Genomic DNA, 21,170 nt, shown 5'->3' with positions numbered 1-21,170 from the left:
GCCCCTTTGCCGCTCAGAGATCTGCGCCAGTTGCCCCTTTGCAAGCATGCCGAGTCCAAGGCATTGCTAAGCGTATATCTAAAGCAGAGCTTTCCAAACTCTGTCATGACACATTCATGCCTTGGCTGCAGTGTGTAGCTGTGCTGCGCAATATGTGTCCATATCTCTTATAAGGGGTTAGTTTAACCTCAGGTTTGCTACTAAAACTGAATTACTGTGTCGCGAAATGATGCGTGTCTTAAAAGTGCATCACCAACATGAAAAGTTTGGAAAGCTCTGATCTAGAACCTGTAACAGCTTGGAACCAGTTTACCTGCGAGATGCCTGAGCCTGTATGTGCCACTTGATTGGCAAAACTGCCACTGTGACCTGTTCTGCAGTTGTAAGAACTCAATATTTTATTGTGGCAGCAGCTGCACTTTGGAACTCCCTGCCTCTTGATACCAAGCAGACACCTTCACAGTTCTCTTTTTGGCACCTGCCAAAAACATTTTTGTTTTGACAAGTCTGTGTACTGGTGCAGCAATAAAATTGCTAGCACATTTGCAAAGCTAATCCGGGTCCAGTCTGGTTTCAACTTGCATGGGGGACCACATGCTGAGATTCCTGCCTTGCAGGGGGTGGAGCTAGATGACCCTCAGGGTCCCTTCCAGCTTTATGATTATGTGATTTAGAAAATTGATGTGAATTTTAATCTGCCTTGTGCGTTTTCTTTTAACTTTTTGATTGCCTTAAATGATCATCGCTGATTTTTCTTAGTGACAATTTTATTGTTTTATATTTTTTTGCAAATCGCTTTGAGGTTTTCTCTTTACAATCTTTACAATCAAGCGGTGCATAAATTTTATGCAATCAACCAACAGAATTATTAAACGAAGTAAGTTGCCCATCCGCCCATCTGGGTGCTTTCTGCACCCCTCCAGAAGCCAATCTTCCCATCCCTCTGACTCTGAGTGGATGCTGGATATGGGGAGCAGCCCCCCAAGGAGGCTCTGTGACCCCCGACCTTCAAGAAAATCAAAAGGGGGTCCTGGAGGTGCCTCTGAGGTTTCCCACTGCCTGCCTCTCCTGCTTCTCCAGCTGCCCAGCGCTTGCTGTGGCCCATTGAGGATCCTGCCACACAAAACCCTTGGTTGGCTTTGCTACAGTGGCCAAAAGCTTCCCCTCTTCCCTGGGATTTCCTGCCCCCCATGGACGGCTCTCTCTGCTGTTTCTGGGTGGGCTCATGGGGTCTCTTGCATACCAGTCTCTCCCCCCCCCCTTAGGTCTGCGTTCAGTACGGCTGGCGGCCCCCCGGGGGGCGCTTTGACATCCTCCCCCTGCTGCTCCAGGCGCCCGATGAGGACCCCGAAATCTTTCCCCTGCCAGGGGAGCTGGTCCTGGAGGTCCCCATCTGCCACCCCACGTGAGTGCCAGGAAAGGGGGGGGCACTGGGTGTGGGGAGGGGGGCGTGGGGGGGGAGTGATGGCAGCGCTCTTGCCGTTTGCAACGGTCGCCCCCAAAGGCTGCCAAGGACTTTCATGGAATCATGTAGAGTTGGGGGGGGAACCCAGGGGTCATCTAGTCCAACCCCGGCAAGGCAGGAATTGCAGCTCCCCCTTCTGACACCTGCCTTCCTCTTTCAGGCTCAAGTGGTTCAAGGACCTGGGCCTCCGCTGGTACGCCCTCCCTGCGGTGGCAAACATGCTCCTGGAGATCGGGGGCCTGGAGTTCCCGGCGGCCCCCTTCAGCGGCTGGTATGTTGGCTGTGAGATCGGCATGAGGAACTTCTGTGACTCCCAGCGCTACAACCTCCTGCAGGTAGGGGTCCTACGGGGGAAGTCATCTGGCCCATCTGCCCCCCCCCATTTTCAAATTTATAAACAAACATAATTCCTAACTATAATTATTCCACTATTATTAACATTGTTAGGTGACTTCCTTGAGTCCCCCTGGCTGAGTTTCCATGTATATCAGTGTAACAGTTTTCCAAAACTAATTTCTCATAAAATTTACTTAGTCAATTAACAACTTTCTTTCTTATCATATTAACTTTAAACGTATTATTCTATAACATCACATATTTAAATCCTAAGCCAATCTGGTGTTTGCAAGTATTTCTATTTAAGTTATCTTGGCATATTTAGCTAAATAGTCTTTGAATTTCATCCATTCCTCCTGGTACTCCTCCTCCTTCTGGTCGCAGACTCTTCCGGTCAGGTCGGCCAGCTCCCAAAAGCCCATCATCTTCATCTGCCATTCCTCCACTGTTGGCACTTCTTGTGTTTTCCAATTTTTGGCTAACAAAATCCTAGCAGCAGTTGTGGCATTCAAAAACAATCTAACGTCTTTCTTGGGCAATTCCAAACCTGTTATCCAAGAAGAAAGGCCTCTAGTTTCTTAATAAATCTATATTTCAACATTTTTTCAATTCATTTTAAACATTCTCCCAGAGGTCTTTCACCACCACATATGATAAAAGGTACTTTTTCTTTACATTTCCAACAGAGATTATCACTCTTGTGATAAATCTTTGCTAATTTTACAGGAGTTAAGTACCATCTATACATCATTTTCATAATATTTTCCTTTAACACCGTACATCTGGCCCAGCATGCTGTTCTCACAGGGGCCGAAGACCCATAGGAACCTAGGAGTCTAGATAGAGTGCCCCTGGTGCTGGAGGTTTCACTCATAACAAGATACCTGGCTGGTGCAGGCCGATGGCTCATCTGGTGCAGCATCCTATTCTCACAGTAGCCAACCTGATGCCTCAGTGGGAAACGCGCAGGCTGGATCCGAGCCCAGTTCTCCTCCCCTGCAGTTCCAGAAGCATTGCTGTCTCCGACTGTGGAGGGCAGGGCAGGGCCCCCATTGCCAGGAGCCCCTGGTCTTGGAGCAGGCTGGTAGGTTTTATTAGGCAGGTGAGGGAATATGCTGACTATATTTTATCCCTCTGGAGACCCACAGGTGTGGGTCGAGACAACGTGGCTGCAAATACAGAGCTTTTGGAGACTCTCCCATGAGAGAAAGGACTCTCAGCAGAGTTTAAATCCCATCTTAAGCACAGGAAATAGGCGTTAGGCTCATCTCCCCCTTTAGTTTCCCCGTTTATCAAAGAAACAGGCTACAGACTGAGAAATAAATTTAAAACATATAGTTTAATCCAGCATTTGTGCAGCAACAGCAGTAAAAAGTAATGCAGGTAGAATACGACTTTGCAGCAAAAGCAGCTGCAGGCCTGTGCCTGAAGCTGGAGAAAGCAGAGAGACGTCAGCACCCTTGGATAGTTGAGAAGAAGAAGAGAGAGAAAGAACAGGAACTACTTCTTCCCTCCCAAGAGAGGAGGGGAAGTGACATCACACAGAGCCTTCTCTACCAATTACGTCTCTATGGTCTGAGCCAGCCTATCAGCAATGCAGCTCTATGGTCTTAACCCCTTCAGCTGCTAACTAGGAAGAATATGCTTTGTGAGACTGGATGGTGCGTCTTCCACGCAGGCAGCGTAAAGGTCCTGCCCCTCTCCCCCCACCCGAAATGTGTCTTTGCAGGAGGTGGCTGAGCAGATGGGGCTGGACACCCAGACGACCTCCTCCCTCTGGAAGGACAAGGCGGCCGTGGAGATGAATGTGGCCATTTTGCACAGTTTCCAGGTGATGGATTGGGTAGGGAGACAAGGGAGTGAGGTGCAGGTGGGGAGGGGAGGAGGAGGAAGAGAGCTTGCTGGGAATTCACCCTCCGCCAGCCCCCCTTCCTGGGTAAGAGCATAAGACTAGATGACTCTTGGGGTCTCTTGCAGCTCTATAAATTCTGTGATTTTATGATTCTGCATTCAGCTTCTCAGGATCCCCGCAAGTTCTGGTGCAGGGGGAGAAAACCTTTCCTCTCTCCACTTTTTTTCATGACAGGCATCCTTTTACAAGCATCTACTTTGTCTCCTATTTCTTCCTTTTTCTCTATACAAAAATATCCCAAACGCTGCCCCCTTAGAGGATTCGCTCCTGAGATGGAGGATTCTCTGGGCTTTGGGCCTTTTTGGAGGGGGGGGGAGAGGACGGACCTTTCTGAGAGTGGCGGCTGCCTCTTGAACTAGCGTGGATTGAGCTCCCCCCTGGGGTGGGTCCCCAGGTCCCCACAGCCAGGAGGTGGAGAAGCGTGGAGGGAGGAAGCCACCTTCAGCTACTTTTCCCTCCGGGGCACCAGGCAGCGGGGGTGCAGAATGGGAGAGTTGGAAGGGGACCCAAGGGCCATCTAGTCCAACCCCTGCAATGCAGGAATCGCAACCCCCCCCGCAGCCCTACCAGGAGATGCTGGTGCTGCCCCCACCAGGGCTTGGACCAGGGACCCTGAAAGGGGGCTGGAGCACGGCTTCCCCGCCTTGCCCTGACCTTGCCTCTTGCCTGCAGCTGGCCAAGGTGACCATCGTGGACCACCACGCCATCGCCGACTCCTTCATGAAGCACCTGGAGAACGAGCAGCGCCTGCGCGGGGGCTGCCCCTCCGACTGGGTCTGGCTGGTGCCCCCCATCTCTGGCAGCCTCTCCCCCGTCTTCCACCAGGAGCTGGTCAACTACCAGCTCTCTCCTCTCTTCCGGTACCAGGTGAGACCCCCCTCACCCCCCCAAGGGGCCCCAGAAGAGGCTGCCCAGTGGGGAGGTGCTGCCTGCCCTCTGAGTGGCAAAGGGGTGCAGAGAGGAGGTGTTTGTGCCCAGGAGCACCTCCTACAGGCATCTCCATGATGTCACAGGCACAGAAATGCCAGCTCACATCTCCCCCCCCCCCCCCATTTAACCAGGATCCTTGTCCTTTTTAGGGGGGAGATCTGTTGCTGGTAAACATGAATGATCTAACTGAACCATCCATTTTGCAATAAATACATTTTTGCATAAAGTTCTTTAGAATTTCATTTTAGTTTATATGCAAAACAGAGAGAATATTTATAGCAACAGTTAGAAATTGAAAGACGGAAAACAAAATGATAAAGGAGAATAGCATTGTCCAAGTAAAGAATGTCAGCGTGATCCAAATATCGAGCCAAGTTCCAGATTCGCCAGGCTGGCGACGAGGTTGGCTGTATATGCCCTAAAAGGAATGCCAAATCCCATAAAATCAAGGAAAAAAATTCTAGGAGAGGATATGTTTATTCCCCACGTTTGTGAGTTCAGCAGACTGCATCCCTTTGCAACTTCAAAGGAAGGTTATTGTGGGTTTTCTGTACAGACACACAAATAGATATAGATGCACTAAGCCCACAACTTACACACATTTTACTTGTTCACATTCAACTTTATGCACATGGCAAAATAAAACAAAATGGGGGCCAGGCATCCAGGAAAAAATACTTTGGCAATTCTGCCTGCCATTACACCCAATGTGTTTTCACTAAATGCAATTTTGGCTTTAGACACAATCCCCAGAACAGAACCTTCGTAAGTTGCGAGCATACTGTACGTATAGGAAGACATTATATATATACAAAGAATGCAAGGCTGTTGTCACCCTGCAGTTTGCTTGGCTGCCACTGGGGGCACTGCTAGCTGCAGTGTTACAATGGACTCCTAAGAGCTGCTTTGCAAAAGAACCCTTTTTTCTGGGGTGGGGGGAGGCGTTTCAAGGCTTGAGACCCCCGTCCCCCGTCCCCCGTCCTGCTTCCTCATTCCCATGCTGTTCCCACAGAGCGACCCCTGGAAAACCTACATCCCCAAAGGAACCACTGTCACCCGAAAGAAGACCTTCAAGGAGATTGCCAAGTAGGTCTTTGTGGGGGGGGGGGAGTGGGTCGCATCTTGGAGGGTGGGAGCGCAGGGAGTGGGTCATTCCATCAGCACAAAGGGCTCTCAGCCGTGCCCTAGAATAAGAATTGTAGAGTCGCAAGGGAGCCCAAGGGGCATCTAGCCCAACCCCCTGCAATGTGGGAAGCACTGTTTCTTGAGAGCTCTGAGGCAGGACTAGGGTGGGGGTGGGCGGCAGCTTCGCGGGGGGGGGCACACAATTCCAAGCCCTCCTCTGAAGAAACAGAGGCAAGAACTTGCTTCTAGCACCTCCTCAGAAATCTTCCTGGGTGCTTTGAATGCTCAGAGCATGTGCAGAGTGCAGGATGGCCCTGGAAGAGTCCATCCCTGGCCCAGATGCCTTTGGACATGCTCAGGGGCAAGATCCCTCTCAGCAGCAGCACAGGGAGCTTTTGCGACTGGGCCCTCAGACGAAGAGTGCAAATAAGTTCAAGCCAGGAGGGCTGTGGCTGGGGAGGGGGGGGGCAGGACATCTGCTTGGCATGCAGAAGGTCCCAGGTTTGATCCCTGCTGGCATCTCCAGGTCACTGGGAGAGGCTGGCTCCCCTGCTCAAATCCTGGAGAGCCTCTGCTTTCATCACTGCAGGCAGCCTGGTCTTGGTCCGGTCCTAGGGAAGTTGCCCCCTTCCTTCCGCACCCCCCCCCTGCCTGGGAAAGTGGGCTGGGCTGAGTCCTCCTGTCCTGCTCTCTCCCCCCCCCCCCCGCAGAGCGGTCAAGATCTCAGCCAAGTTGATGGGCCACGTGATGGCCAAGCGGGTCAAGGCCACGATCCTGTACGCCTCCGAGACGGGGAAGTCGCAGGCCTACGCCCTGAAGTTGAAGCAGCTCTTCAAGGGCTCCTTTGCCCCCCAGGTGGGCCCAGCGCACAGCGGGGGGTGGGGGCCAGCAGCTGGGGTGGGTCTCACTGCCCCTTTGCCTCCTGATGCCCACAGAGCACATGAAGCGAGGCGACGCTCCCCCCCCCAAGGTGGCAAGGAGTTCCCCAGGCTAAGTGTGGCAACAGCAGCATGTTTCTTGCCCTGTGACTGGCAAGACTCATGGTGGAGCTGAAGTGTGTGTAATAGCAAAAAAGAAATTAGATATAATTTGTCTCCAAGAGGCACATACTGTATTGCAAAAAAGCACTTCCACTGAAGGCAATAATTGACTTTGGATGGGGGGGGTCAAGGTCAACCTTAAGAACATAAGGAGAGTCTTGCTGGATCAGGCAGTGGCCCCCCTGGTCCAGCCTCCTGGTCTCACAGTGGCCAAATACCCCGAGAACCTAGGGATCAAGATAGACTGCCTCTGGTGCTGGAGGTTTCACTCATGAGAACATAAGGAGACCTGGAGGGTCCATAAGAAGAGAAGAGCCTGGCCAAAGGGTCCCCACCTGGTGCAGCATCCTGTTTTCACAGGGGCCCCAAAGCGAAACCCACAAGCAGGATCAAGCCCAGGAGCACGACTTTGGGGATACGACTCAACATTTGGTGCCCCCAGCTAAAGATTTCTTATTTCCACAATAATTCCTTCTGGTACAGTTTCTTTTTATGGAACTTCTCAGTGGGTACCTGTACAAATATAGATGGATTTATTATTATTATTTTGCACCGTGTGTCCAGGAGCCCCTCCCCCCATCCAGCCCTGTTCCCGGCAATTGATGCTTGGCGCATCGCTGTCTCCAGATGCAGCAGGCAGAGCAGAGCCCTCCTGGCTCCAGGTCTCCAGCGAGCTCACAAGCTGCCCCTTGGGGGGGGCAATGGAGGGTGGGAGCATTTGAGGCCCCCCTCACCCTCCTGACCCCCCTGGCGCTTCCCGGCAGGTGGTCTGCATGGACGAATATGACGTCGTTTCCCTGGAGCACGAGACCCTCGTCCTGGTGGTGACCAGCACCTTTGGCAACGGAGACCCCCCCGAGAATGGCGAGGTGACGCTGGCTTCTCCGCCTTTTCCCCAAGACTCCCAAGTGGGGCTGAGAGTCCAAAGCTCTGCCCGGGGCGGGGGGGCAGCCTCCCTCAACCTGGCACCCTTGGCATGTACTGGAACCCAAATCCAGATCCGTTGGGTGGCGGGTTGGGCTGACACCTATCAGGGATTCTCTCACTGCATTGGGGGGGGGGGCGCTGGAGGTGTAAACGACCATCAGACTTCGAAAAGCTGGTGTCTCTGGATAAAATGCCTTTCTTCTGTTGAATAAATAAAACTAAGTGGTTTTAATTGGATTTTGAATAGATCTGCAATTAATTGTTCCTCTTCTGAATTTTATCATGCTGTTCTGCAAACCGCTGCTCTGATAAAGTCTTTTTATAGGGCGGGGGGGGGGCACGGGGGATGCGCTGAGGACCTGGGATACCTCCATCTGTAGAGCAGCGGACTCTTCATCTCAGGGTCACGAGTTTGAGTCCCCCATTGAGGCAAAAGACTCCTGCATTGCAGGGGGTTGGACTGGATGACCCCCGGGGTCCCTTCCAACTCTAGGGGTGGGGGGTGGCTCCCGAAAATCGGGGTCCCACTCAGTGCAGGGCTGACTTAGGTCTGGGCTTCTCCCCCTGAAGTGATTTGACATTAAAGGCATGTATACAAAAGCAATTTCAAATGCAGAACATCCAGGCTGAGATAAAAATCTCCATTTGGAATCCTAGAGTTGGCCGGGATCCCCAAAGGTCCTCTAGTCCAACCCCCCTGTGATGCAGGAAGCAGAGCCTGAAGAATCCCTGATCCTCCTTGATGTTTTGAAAAGGCAGTGGAAATGGAGCCTGGCTGATCTGCGTAGGGACAGGGAGCTCCGAAAGGTTGGCGTGGCCGCAGGAAAGGCCTGATCCTGGCTGCCTGCGGAAGAGACTCCTGAGGAGCCAGGGGAGATGGCGCCTTCATGGCCCACTTCAGGCCTGGGGCTGATGGACGCCCTTTTCAGTGGGTTGTGGGAGGGGGGAATTGGGCTTGTGGTTGTTTTTACTACGTACCTTGTGGTCATTTATGGTGTGAACTGCCCTGGGAGCCATACAAGGGGTGTAGCAGCAGCAGCAGCAGCAGCAACAACAACAACAACAACAGATGAGCTGTTCCTTCTCAGATTGGCTCTCTCATGAGCAGAGCCTGGAATTTGTGGCACAGTTTTTGTACTTCTGAACGTCTGCTCAACTGTTCTCCTTTTCCCACCGTTGCACCTCCCCTGTCTGAGCAGAATTGAGCCCTGGCCCCTCGTTCTGAACCGCCTTGAGACCTTCGGGTTCAGGGCGATATATAAATTCAGTCACTGATAAAGACCATCTGCTTGGATTGGGTCCTCACTTGCTTGCCTCCCTGCCTTTCTCTCTCTCCCCGCAGAGATTTGCCCGCACCTTGATGGAGATGTCCTGCCCTTACCTTGCAGACTCCGAGCCTGAACTCCAAAAGTAAGTCCTACCCCGAGGAAGCTCCGCTTTCCTCCTTTGCCTCTTCCTCTCCTGCGGATCCAGACCCTCCTCCCCACAATCTTGCTCTGCCTGTTTCCTCTCTTGCAGTTTATTTAGAGGAAGCAACTTGGAGGCGGTTGTGACTTTGCAGGCGCACTCCGAGTCTCGGGGGTTACAGTGGCAGGTTGGCAAAGGGTGTCTTGTGGATCTGCCAGGATTTGGCTGCCCTCTCCGCCCGGCAAGAGAGTCGAAGGGTCTTCCAGACCTTTGGGCTTTGCTCCCAGCCCCTGGATGTCTCTCTTCTTTAAGCTGAAAGCTGCTTCTTTGACCTCCCTCCTCCCCACCCACGACCTCGACTTGGTGTCTTTCTGCCTGGAGGAAAGGGCACCCCTTCCTTTGATGCCTGCCCTCATTAGTGTCATAATCTACGGAGCTAATTAACTTTGCTGCCCACAGGGGAAGCAGCTCTGATTGGCGCCTGGACCCGGGTACGGGATGAGGCCGGTGCATCAAGCTGCCAGGGAACATCGCAGATGAAAGGCACTTTGGCCTCACCCTGCCTCTCTCTGCTCCCCCCCCCCAAGACAGAGCATCCTCTGTGCATCTGGTCCCAGGTCCTCACTTGCCAGCAGCTGAAAGCACCTCTTGGCCCCCAGGAAGGGCTGGGACCCCACAAGCCAGAGCATAAGAAGAGCCTGCAGGATCAGGCCACAGGAGGCCCGTCTAGTCCAGGATCCTCTTCTCCCAGTGATGAGGAGGCAAGAACGGCACCTCTCAGCTTTGACGCCTCCCTGGAAAGAAGAGGAGAGCAGTGCTTAGGGGGCCCACTGTCGTGCCCAATGCAAGGTGGCTCTTTTAAAATTAGATTTAGAAGCAGTACAAACACAAGCGAGAAGATTAAAGCATTATATACATTACCAAGCAACACTTTGATCTGCCAGTAGGAAGCCCTCAAGAAGCGGCAAAGTGACTTCCAGGCAGTCTCCAGTTTTTTGCATGACCCTCCGGCCAGGAGTTCAGGCACGAGCTTCTCAAACTATGCCCCCAAACCATCTGATTTATAGACAGCTGACTTGTTAGCCTCTGTGCTTTGCCCCACTGGCTGGTGCAGATTATTCATTGGCCGTCCCCCTCTTCCAATACCGGACATTGCTCCAAAGTGTGTCTAACACTCTGCATCATCCCTTCCTTCCAGCCAATTGAAGACTGTTCTCAGGCATCAAAGAGCAGAACAAGAGAGAGAGAGGGGAAGGAAACAGAGGCAGGAAGAGAGGACCATGCTAGATCACTATCAAAGTACAGTGGACCCTCTGGTTATGAATTTAATTCATTCTGGGGGTCCGTGTGCACCTCAAAAAATCCGTAATCAGAGGCGCCGCTTCTGTGCATGTGAGCTGCGCACAGAGTGCTTTGCGCATGTACAAGCAGCGAAACCCGGAAAAATACTTCTGGGTTTCCCGCTTTCGCAGCCCAAAAATTATGTATTCCGAGAGATCCACTGTACAAATATCTTCCAGAAAAGATTGCCCATACACCCATCTAGTCAGAGAATCATCGGATGGTCCACTCGATGTCCCCAAGGGAAACCTGCGAGCAGGACCCGAGTGCGAGAGCAGCCCCTCTCCTCCCAGGGTTTCCAGCCATTGGGCTTCCGAATTGTCTGCGGAGGCAGAGCAGGTGGGGGCTGGGGGGGGCAGCTGCTGTGGGGGGGGGCTTGCTGCCCCTTCTCCTCTCTCTCCCTGCAGGAGCTACAAGATGCGCTTCAACAGCATCTCTCAATCCGACGCGTCAGTAGCTGCCTGGAAGACCAAGAGGAGGGCGTCCAGCAACACGGACAGCGCAGGCGCCCTGGGGACCCTCCGGTAAGGCGCCCAGGAAGGAGGGAGGGTCGGATCCTGCTTCCTCAAAGAGCAGAGCCCTGCAGGCAGGGATCCTGCTTCTGGGGCAGGACGCACAGAGGAAGGGAGCCTCCATGGCGTCCCTTAGGGTGCAGCAGCCATGCCTCGCCCAGGCCTCCACCCACCATCTCCCTGACCTTCATCAGGGCAGCAGCCCCGCAATGGCACAAATGCCCAGCTGGGCAGCAGAACCTCCTTGTTGGCGGGAGCCATTGCAAGGGCCAGGATCTTGCTTGGAAAACCTGCATTTTCCTCCTCCTCCTTGGCAGAAGCCAAGCCATCATCTCTCCCCCCCCCCCCGTCCACTTTGTCCCTCCTCAGCCCTTGAGATGCACATATACCAAACGCCTCTGACCCTCTAGCCAGGCTGGCCAGAAGCCCCCTCCTCCCCTTGCCCTCTGAGCTGAAGCCCAGCCCCACTTCTCAGGGCAGCGCCTGGGCGTCCGTCTCCTTGGGCAACATTTTGCGCTGAAATGCTGGGAAACTGAGCGACAAAAGGACTTCACAGCTGCAGGAGGGCTGGTGCTGAGCTGAGCACAGGGAAATCGATATTGTCGTGACCGGCTTTTAATGGGCCCAGTTCAGGAGGTCCAGACCAAACTTTAATTCAATACAGGCCATATTAAAATTTAACAGTTGTTTTGTTTTATTGGACCATTCTTTCCCCTAAGCTCTTGGGACAGAGCAAGTTTATTGGCTGTTTATTAGTGGGAGGAGGAGCCAGATTAATGAAAATGGGAAAGAAAAAGGCCGTGTGGGTTTTGTAACTGAGCAAGATTGGGCCAAAAGGCTGCCAGGGGAGCTCAGCCCATTCGGAAGAACTTTCTTGCAGTAAAAGCTGCTGCTGGGTGGTGGGATGGGCTCCCTTGGAAGGCGGAGGGCTGTCCTTCACTGGAGATTTTAAAGCAGAGATTGATCTTGAACTGTGGTTCCTCATTGCAGGGGTGGACTAGATGAGCCCTGGGGGTCCCTTCCAGCTCGATCTTCTAGGATTCTGGGACTTGCTTAGCAGAGTCCCGCTGAGCTGCAGACTCCTTCTGGCTGGCCTCGGAGGTGCCCAGCTGGCAAAGGGCCTCTGGACTCCTGAGGGAGGGGGCAGAGCCTGGCCCCCACCCCGCCCTCCTCACCCTGCCTGTCTCCTCCTCCTCCTTTCCAGGTTTGCCGTCTTTGGGCTGGGCTCCCGGGCCTACCTGCACTTCTGTGCCTTTGCCCACGCCGTGGACACGCGCCTGGAGGAGCTGGGGGGCGAGCGGATCCTCCCCATGGGCGAGGGGGACGAGCTCTGCGGCCAGGAGGAGTCCTTCCGCACCTGGGCCATGGACGTCTTCAAGGTGGCCGCCCTGCAAGGGGGTGTTGTGTGTATTGGGGGGAGCGCTTTGGGAGTCAAGAGCAACAATTGATCTGCAAGGTAGAGGGGTGTGTGTGTGTGTGTGTGTGTGTGTGAGAGAGAGAGAGAGAGAGGCAGGAAGCAGATTTTCCTACTCTGGAGTAAGCTGCTTGAGGCTACAAAGGAGTATTTTATTTATTTATCATGAAATGTATATGCCTCTTGAATTGTTTAAAAAACCAAAAAAACCCCCAAAAAACAAAAAATGAAAACCTCAAAGATAAAACCACAAATTCTTTTTTGCAAAACTTTGAAAAAAAATTATTATTTATACGCTGCCCATCTGCCTGGGTTTCCCCAGCCACTCTGGGCAGCTTCCCAAAAAAATATTAAAAGCACAATAAAGCATCAAAAACTTCCCTAAACAGGGCTGCCTTCAGATGTCTTCTAAAAGTCAGATAGTTGTTTATTACCTTAATGTCTGGAAGGAGGGCATTCCACAGGGCGGGTGCCGCTACCGAGAAGGCCCTCTGCCTGGCTCCCTGTCACTTCACTTCTCACACTAAAATATAAAGCACTAAAACAGATTAAAATCAGCATCTGGAAAGGTTTGTCTAAACAAGACCACATTTAAATAAATTTCTTGGATGGTCAGTGCAGGCAGAGAGCAGCAAGATTGTCGTGATCATTTAAGAGGCCAGCTTTATTCTTTGTGGAAATCCTGACTGGGTCTCCAGCCAGCTGCCCTTCCACGTTGCCCCACAGACAAATCCAGGAGGCGGGGGCTCTGGGGGCTCCTTGCCAAGATGGCTGAGCTCTGCCTCTCCAGTCGGGGGCAGAAGGGCTTCTGAAGGGCAGTTGCTGGAAAGCACAGCAGGGCAGAGTTGCTCTTGGGTTCGAATCCTGCTCGTGGGTTTCCCACCTGTTTGGACACTGAGGGAAGAGGGGGCTGGACCAGGCGGGCCATGGGCCTGATCCAGCCCCCCCAGGGATCTTCTCATGTCCTGTGCCACAATCCCTTTTTGCTGTGGGTGTGGATGGACAGGGAGGGAGGAGGGTGCCTCTTTGGAGACTGCTGGAAAGCCCTGACCTTTTGGATATATTGAGTTGCTAGAGATGCCCCCTCCCCTTTTGCAAGCCCCTCCCCTTTTGCAAGCCCCTCCCCTTTTTGCAAACCCCTCCCCTTTTTGCAAGCCCCTCCCTTCTCAGATCCTCCTTGGAGGGGCTGTTGCAGGTTGAATGGATGCTGAGCTTTGCTGGTCTGGAGTGTGGGGTGCTTGTGCCACCTGGTGGTCAGCTGGGGAATGGCACTGCTTGCTTGCTCAGGGGTCTCCTTGTCTGGGGTGGAAGCCCCTGTCCCTCCAGGTTGAGCAGAGGGAGAAGGTGCCCCACCCCTGCCAGCCCCACAGCCATGTTCCTCTGCCCCACCTTCCCAAGTGGGCAGCTGTGTCCTGCATCCCTGGGGGTCCCTCCCAGCCCCACCATCCTGCGCCCTCCCCAGAGAGCAAGCCCTCCCTCGTCTCCCCACCTCCTGACCCTCGTCTCCCCACAGGCCGCCTGCGACACTTTCTGTGTGGACTCCCAGGTGGTCGGCACAGAGGTCTTCAACAGCCCTTCTCACTGGAAGCGCAGTCGCTTCCGCCTGGTGCTTCACCCGGCGGCCCTGGACCTCCTGCCAGGTACGTCTCGGGCGGTGGATCATGGCCTCCTGCTGGTGCTCGGCCCAGGGACCAGCCCTGCCCTCGCCTACCCCAGAGATTGTGCATCTTCCCCTCCGCTGACCCTTGGGGAAGCAGAATGCCGGGTCTGGGGTCTGCAAGGATCTGTGCCTGAGACCTATCTGCACCTTGTAGGTCACCCATTAGTGTAATAAAAAAAAAAAAAACTCAGCAGGAAAGTGGCAGAAAAGGGGGCATTAGAAGTGTGGCATGTGGAAGGGTTTTGACCAGCAACGTAGTTTTCCCAGCACAGCTAATTTTGGGGGGCATCTTGCTAACCAGAGTGTGATGACTTGCACATCCCCATCAAAGCTGTGAAGCCTCATATGCAAGCAGAACGCCCTGGCGGGCGGAGGGCATCAGAAGAGCTTAGCTGGGGAGGGGGGTCTTCTCCAACGCAATTGCCTTGAAGCTAAGGCCTGGCTTTTCTTCCACATCCTAGAGAAGCCCCCTTATTTTGGGCTCTGCCCCTCTCCCCCCATGCTAGGGGAGGGGACGTTGATAATATGGCAGCCTAAGTGAGAGGACAAAGCTTGGCGCCCTAAATGCGGCACTGCCTGTGCCCCCACCCCAGTCAGTGCCTCCAAGGAGAGGTGGGGGCTAACACCTATCCAGGAGCCACAAGCCCAGAAGCCCCGTGAGGAGGTGGGGCAAGTTGTTCCATCACGTGGGGCAGGGAGGCACATCTTCAGAAGCCCCACTTTCGGGTTTCTTTGCATGGCCTCCGACATTTTGCTTCCTTGTCCCCCACGGAGACCTTTCTCCCCGCTCCATTGCCAAATTTGGAAAAGCCAAGCTTGAAACATCTCCCTGCCTCCACCTTGACCCTTTGAGTTTCTCCCCCTTCAGGCCTGACCCTTGTCCACAAGCGCAATGTCGTTCCGTCCCACATCCTCTCCGTCAAGAACCTGCAGAGCCCAGAATCCAGGTGAGAGTCAAACCAGGATTGTTGGCACTCATCCCAATTTGGCGGGCGCTTCTCCTTGCAGCCCCCAGCCAAGGGGGCCTGATTTCCGCCAGCATTTGGGGTTGGGGGTTCCTGGCTGCCTTGTGCACAGGCCACTGCCTTCCTGCCGCTCACCGCCCCCCACCCCCCGTGCTGACCGCTCTTCTCCTTTCCCCCATTGCAGCCGCTCCACCCTCCTGGTGCAGCTGCAGACGGGGGACCAGCCAGAGCTGGCCTACCAGCCAGGGGACCACGTGGGCATCTTCCCCGCCAACAACGCGGAGCTGGTGGATGCCATCCTGCAGCGAGTGGAGGATCCGCCCCCTGCCAACGAGGCCGTCACCGTGGAAACCTTGGAGGCGGGAGAGAGTGAGTGGCCACCTGTGCCCAGACGGGCCTGGCCGATGCCGAATGGGGAAGCCCTCCAGGCCAGGCCCAGCCATGGGGTGGGCGATGTGGGGCAAAGAAGGGCCCAGACCAGGGTGCTGCCTTTCCAGTCCTGTAACTTTTTATACTGCAGTTGCTCTGCTTTATTTCTGAATATGTTTTCACTGGGTTTACACACACACACACACACACACACAGAGAGAGAGAGAGAGAGAGAAGAAAGATTGAGAATTAAATCTGTCAATTAAGATTTAAACCTCCTGTTCCACATGTGTGGGAGAAATACGAGAGTAAACAGGCTGTGAAGCCCTTTTGGCAAAGAAAAAACACTTAGGCACTTTGCAGCTTACTGGAAGCTGTGAATTAGTCAAATACACCTGTTTGTCCCTGTTTATTTGTGGTCTGCTGAGCTTTCCCCTCTTTGTCCCCATTGCTAAGAGTGAAGCACACACAATTGTCAGATAAATGAAAAGGTTTACTTACATTTCAACGCAGGCAGCAAGTACATCCCACTCCTCTGCCCACCTTCCAGCTTGTCAGTGCCTGTGGCGATCACACAGGGCCCCCGGACGTTTCACGGTCTATTGACCCTGTGCCACCACTGTGACTGCTTTCTTTGCTGCCCCCACCCCGCTTCTCACGGGGACACACGGAGTCCAGACAGTTGTTTACATAAACAAATAATCAAGTTATTTTTAAATGCAGGAACAAGCGTATGGTTTCAGTTTATTTTTCTCTTGACAATTTTCTAATCTTAGTTCCTAACAACTCCAAACTTAGTTTCTAACAACTCCAAACTCCAAACTTATTTCCTAACCTCCTCCAAACTCCAAACGCTTTAAGGTGCTACTGGAAGGAATTTTTTTATTTTTTTATTTTGTTTTGACTATGGCAGACCAACACGGCTACCTATCTGTAACTGGAACTCCAAACTGATTATTCCAGCTATCTATCTGACTCAGCCTAACAATTCCTCTCACTCTCTCACAATACAACTCTACCAACCCACACCTAAGCCTCCCTCTTCCTTCTCCAACACCCAAACCTCAACTGACTTTCAAAACCTCCCACTCTATCTTTTACTCCCCCCTTGCATTCTCACTGGCCAATCACATCACACCCATTTTAACCCTTTCCTTGACCCGTCCTAGGAGGCAAATGCCCCTGTGCCCTTCTTAAATTGTGGCACCCAGAGCTGGCCACGGGACCCCAGGCTGGCCACTGTGGACTAGTCGGGCCCTTGGCCTGATCCTGCAGGCTCTCCTTATGGTTTTTAGAAGTGTCTAGATGAGCCAGTATGGGCTCACCAGGAAGGACTGATACTTGGTCAATGCTGCAGCTCCTCTTTGCAGACAAATGCTGGGGTGGCTGCAGTGAGCAAACTGGATTGATCTCCTAGAGATGGGAGGGGGAGGGGCCCTGCGGCTGGATGCTGCTTCCTCCCCCCTCCTCCTCCCGGCACACACCTTTCTCCGCTGTTGGATGCCCACCTGTCCTGGATGTTTTCTCTGTGATTCCTGGCTTGCAGGGGGTTGGTCTAGATGACCCTTGGGGGTCCCTTCCAACTCTACCATTCGGTGGTGGTGAAGCCTGACTAAAAGCCTTTTGCGCTGCTTGGCAGCTGGAAATTCCTGTGGCCGCTGAGTCTCCCCCTCCTGCTTCTCCTCCTCAGGCCCAAAGCGCTTGTGGGTCCCCAGCCCCCGCCTGCCCCCCTGCACGCTGCGCCAGGCGCTCACCTTCTTCCTGGACATCACGACGCCCCCCAGCGCCCAACTGCTCCAGATCCTGTCCACACTGGCAGAAGACCCGGCCGAGAGGGAGAAGCTGAAGAGGCTGGGAGAGGTAGGGGCTGGGGGGGAGAGGGTCCAAATAGGTATTCTTCCCTCCCACCACACGACCTTGAAGCTGGGGAGAGGGTGTTATGCATTATGGACCCCTTTATCTCTAACACACACACAGAGCCCACCCTGCTTAGCTCGCCTCCCGTGTCTCAGATGCACCAACCTGCGGAACTCCCTCCCACCTGAGATTAGACACCCTCCCCATGACTAAGGCACATGACTAAGACTTTCTTGTTCCTGCAGGTGTCTTAATCTACTGTATTTTTCGCTCTATAAGACACACCAAACCATAAGACCCACCTAGTTTTTGGAGGAGGGAAACAAAAAATAATAATATTCTGAATCCTAGAAGCCAGAACAGCAAGAGGGATCTGGCTTCTGGGATAGCCTCTTGCTGTCTTGGCTTCTGACTTAGCGGCGCGAAGCCTCTCCCGGGCAGTGGGAGGAAGGCTCCCCCAAGAACTGTGCTGCCTTTAAAGAGCATGCAGAGCGTTTGTGCTGCTCTTGGGGGCTTTCCCCCGGGGAGAAAAGGCCCTAAGAGCCGCACACACGCTCCACAGGGCTCTTTAAAGGGAGCGCTGAGCAGAGCCTCCCGCCTGCATTCGCTCTATAAGACGTACACACATTTCCCCTTACTTTTTAGGAGGGGAAAAGTGCGTCTTATAGAGCGACAAATACGGTATTTCATTTCCACTCCACCTATTCCTACAAGGAGCTCAAGGGGGCAGACGGTGCTGTTCTCCCCATCCTCACTTCATCCCCACCGCAACCCTGAGAGGGAGGCAGAGACTGGCCTAAGATCACCCAGGGAGCTTCACGGCTGAGCGGGGTGGGGGTTGAGCTTTGATCCTGGTCTCTCCCAGGCCTGACACTCTAACCGCTAAGCGCCACTGCCTCTCCCTGCCCTCCTTGGGCTTGGGGTGGGGCTCCTCCTTTCCACCTGTTCTCTTGCCCCCGCAGGACTCCCTCCTGTACGAGGAGTGGAAGTGGTTCCGCTGCCCCACCCTGGAGGAGGTGCTGGAGGAGTTCCCCTCGGTGCCGCTGCCGCCCTCGCTGCTCCTCACCCAGCTGCCCCTGCTCAAGCCGCGCTACTACTCCCTCAGCTCAGCGCCCAGCGCCCACCCGGGGGAGATGCACCTCACCGTGGCCGTGCTCAACTACCACAGCCAGAGTGAGCTTTTTTGGGGGGGGTGGGCTAGATGGCCCTTGGGGTCCCTTCCAACTCTGCAATCTTGTGATTCTAAGGGGACAGTCGGTCGCAGGGGTGACCTTGGCCACCTGGGGAGGGGGAAGGCAGTCTCATTTGGGGGTGGGGTGGGGTGGAGAACCTCCCAGGCCGCCTCTCATTTTGCTCCCCGCTTTGCTCCACAGACGGCAAGGGGCCCCTTCACTTTGGCGTCTGTTCCACGTGGCTTTCAAAGCTGGCGCCTGGCGAGATGGTGCCGGTTTTCGTCCGAGGGTAAGGGGTCTTGGGGGGGGGGGCGTTGAGCTGGGACTTTGTTTTTTTTTTAAATAATATTTATTAAGAATTTCCAATTATAACTGGCCAGTCTCTGCCCCCGCTCATTCCGAATTCTTTAAAAAATTTCTCGCCTTTTTTTAATCCAAGTTCCGATTACTCACGGGTTATGCTTTTAAGTCCAAATTTCCAATGGAAGAAGTCAGCGCTCTCCGTCGAATGGCATGCGGCTTCGCTCGGCAGGGGAAGCGGAGGACTCAAAGCACCCCCCCCCGTCACCCGTTCCGCAGCCTTTAAAAAGGCTCCTTCGCGGGTCGGGGGGGGCTCAAAAGGTGCCAGCCGAGTCACCATGTCCATGGGTTTTAGCGCCCATGGTTTTTAAGGGTCCCCGCGTCGCCGGCGCGGCAGGACCCAGCCCCTACCGAGCAGGCTCCCTCCGGAGCTCGGAGGGAGTCCGCCATTCGGCGATGGCGCCAACCCGGAAGCGAGCTGGGACTTTGAAGGAGCAGCTCTGTCCAAACATTCCCTCTGGCCTTGGCGAGGCTTCCCAGAGGAAGGGAGCCAAACTGCCCACCTGCTTTCCCAGAGAAAGAGGCACACGCGGTTGAGACGCCAGAAAATAATGTCTCTCCTGCTCTTGTGGACGTCCCACAAAGCTGATGTTGGAAGAAAGCACTTCTTCACATGTTACACCCACAACACAGAGTCGGACTGTGGAACTCCCTCCCCCAGCCTTTCTCCTCCTCCTCCTCCAGGTATTTTTCCAGTCCTCTAACTGCCCGTAGACTGTCTCACCAGAGTGGTGCATGCTCTGGTTATCTCCCACTTGGACTACTGCAATGCGCTCTACGTGGGGCTACCTTTAAAGGTGACCTGGAAACTACAACTAATCCAGAATGCGGCAGCTAGACTGGTGACTGGGAGCAGCCGCCAAGACCACATAACACCGGTCTTGAAAGACCTACATTGGCTCTCAGTATGTTTCCGAGCACAATTCAAAGTGTTGATGCTGACCTTTCAAGCCCTAAACGGCCTCAGCCCAGTATTCCTGAAGGAGCGTCTCCATCCCCATCATTCTGCCTGGACACTGAGGGCCAGCGCTGAGGGCCTTCTGGCGGTTCCCTCGCTGCAAGAAGCCAAGTTACCGGGAACCAGGCAGAGGGCCTTCTCGGTTGTGGCACCCGCCCTGTGGAATGCCCTCCCACCAGATGTCAAGGAGAAAAATAACCACCAAACTTTTAGGAGATACAGTGGTGCCCCGCAAGACGAATGCCTCGCAAGACGGAAAACCCGCTAGACGAAAGGGTTTTCCGTTTTGGAGGCGCATCGCAAAACGAATTTCCTATGGGCTTGCTTCACAAGACGAAAATGTCTTGCGAGTTCCTGCGGGGTTTTTTCCCTCCCCCCCCCTTTCTAAGCGCTAAGCCGCTTATCAGCTGATCCGCTAAGCCGCTTAACAGCTGATCCGCTAAGCCGCTAATAGCGCTAATCCGCTAATGGGCTTGCTTCGCAAGACGAAAAAACCACAAGACGAAGAGACTCCCGGAACGGATTCTTTTCGTCTTGCGAGGCACCACTGTATCTGAAAGCAGCCCTGTTTAGGGAAGCGTTTAATGTTTAATAGGTTATTGTATTTTAATGTTAGCTTGGAAGCCACCCAGAGTGGCTGGGGAAATCCAGCCAGATGGGCGGGGTACAAATAATAAATTATTATTATTATTATTATTATTATTATTATTATTAAAGCCACCCAGGTTGGTGGTCGTTGCTGCCTCCTGTGGCAGGGAGTTCCGCAGTCTGTGTTGCATGAAAAAGCCCTTCCTTTTTGCCTGGGCTGAATCTTCCAGTGTTCAGCTTCCGGGCTCCCCTCCTGTCACCCGCCAGGCAAGTGACTCTTGGTGTCTGTGCCCCACACAGCGCCCCCAACTTCCAGCTGCCCCCGGACCCCGCAGCCCCCTGCATCCTGGTGGGGCCTGGCACCGGCATCGCCCCCTTCCGGAGCTTCTGGCAGCAGCGGCTGCACAGCCTGGAGGCCGAAGGTGGGTCAGGCGGGCTGGGGAGGCTTGGGCTGGGGGCGGGCGGCCTCTGCCGCTCCCAGCCCTGACCCCCTCCTGCCCCACACAGGGCTCCCCCCAGGCGAGATGACGCTGGTCTTTGGCTGCCGCAGCTCCCGCTACGACCACATCTACAAGGAAGAGGTGCAGGAGGCGCAGCAGAAAGGGGTCCTCAGCCGCGTCCTCACCTGCTTCTCCCGCGACCCAGATTACCCCAAGGTAATAATATGGGAATTGGGGGTGGGGGAGAGCCCCCTGTCTCTAGCCAGTAGCCCATCAGCCTCTTCTCACACTACAAGAGGATGCCTGAGGAGAGCAGCCCTGTCCCTCCTGGGAGAGGCCTCCTCAACCTCTGCCCTCCAGATGTTTCTGGCCTACAACTCCCATGATCCCTA

The 21,170-nt window shown here is 54.1% G+C and overlaps 1 protein-coding gene across 2 annotated transcripts in view; it reads left to right on the top strand.

Annotated features, from left to right (window-relative positions):
- NOS3 (nitric oxide synthase 3) overlaps window positions 1–21,170 on the top strand; it is a 43,781-nt gene that overhangs the window by 20,979 nt on the left and 1,632 nt on the right. For both annotated transcript variants that reach the window (XM_081834915.1, XM_081834916.1), the window contains 18 exons: window positions 1,266–1,405; window positions 1,626–1,800; window positions 3,531–3,632; window positions 4,386–4,580; window positions 5,656–5,729; window positions 6,479–6,623; window positions 7,573–7,677; window positions 9,078–9,145; window positions 10,891–11,007; window positions 12,200–12,374; window positions 13,923–14,049; window positions 14,938–15,016; window positions 15,219–15,403; window positions 17,094–17,263; window positions 18,223–18,433; window positions 18,634–18,721; window positions 20,639–20,760; window positions 20,846–20,994. In XM_081834915.1, the coding sequence (XP_081691041.1) occupies window positions 1,266–1,405; window positions 1,626–1,800; window positions 3,531–3,632; window positions 4,386–4,580; window positions 5,656–5,729; window positions 6,479–6,623; window positions 7,573–7,677; window positions 9,078–9,145; window positions 10,891–11,007; window positions 12,200–12,374; window positions 13,923–14,049; window positions 14,938–15,016; window positions 15,219–15,403; window positions 17,094–17,263; window positions 18,223–18,433; window positions 18,634–18,721; window positions 20,639–20,760; window positions 20,846–20,994 (2,427 nt within the window). The remainder of the gene's footprint in view (window positions 1–1,265; window positions 1,406–1,625; window positions 1,801–3,530; window positions 3,633–4,385; window positions 4,581–5,655; window positions 5,730–6,478; window positions 6,624–7,572; window positions 7,678–9,077; window positions 9,146–10,890; window positions 11,008–12,199; window positions 12,375–13,922; window positions 14,050–14,937; window positions 15,017–15,218; window positions 15,404–17,093; window positions 17,264–18,222; window positions 18,434–18,633; window positions 18,722–20,638; window positions 20,761–20,845; window positions 20,995–21,170) is intronic.

The sequence above is a fragment of the Podarcis erhardii genome, assembly GCF_964252035.2.
Source record: "Podarcis erhardii genome assembly, chromosome: 12".
NCBI lineage: Eukaryota > Metazoa > Chordata > Lepidosauria > Squamata > Lacertidae > Podarcis > Podarcis erhardii.
This window is presented reverse-complemented; position numbering and strand designations above follow the sequence as displayed.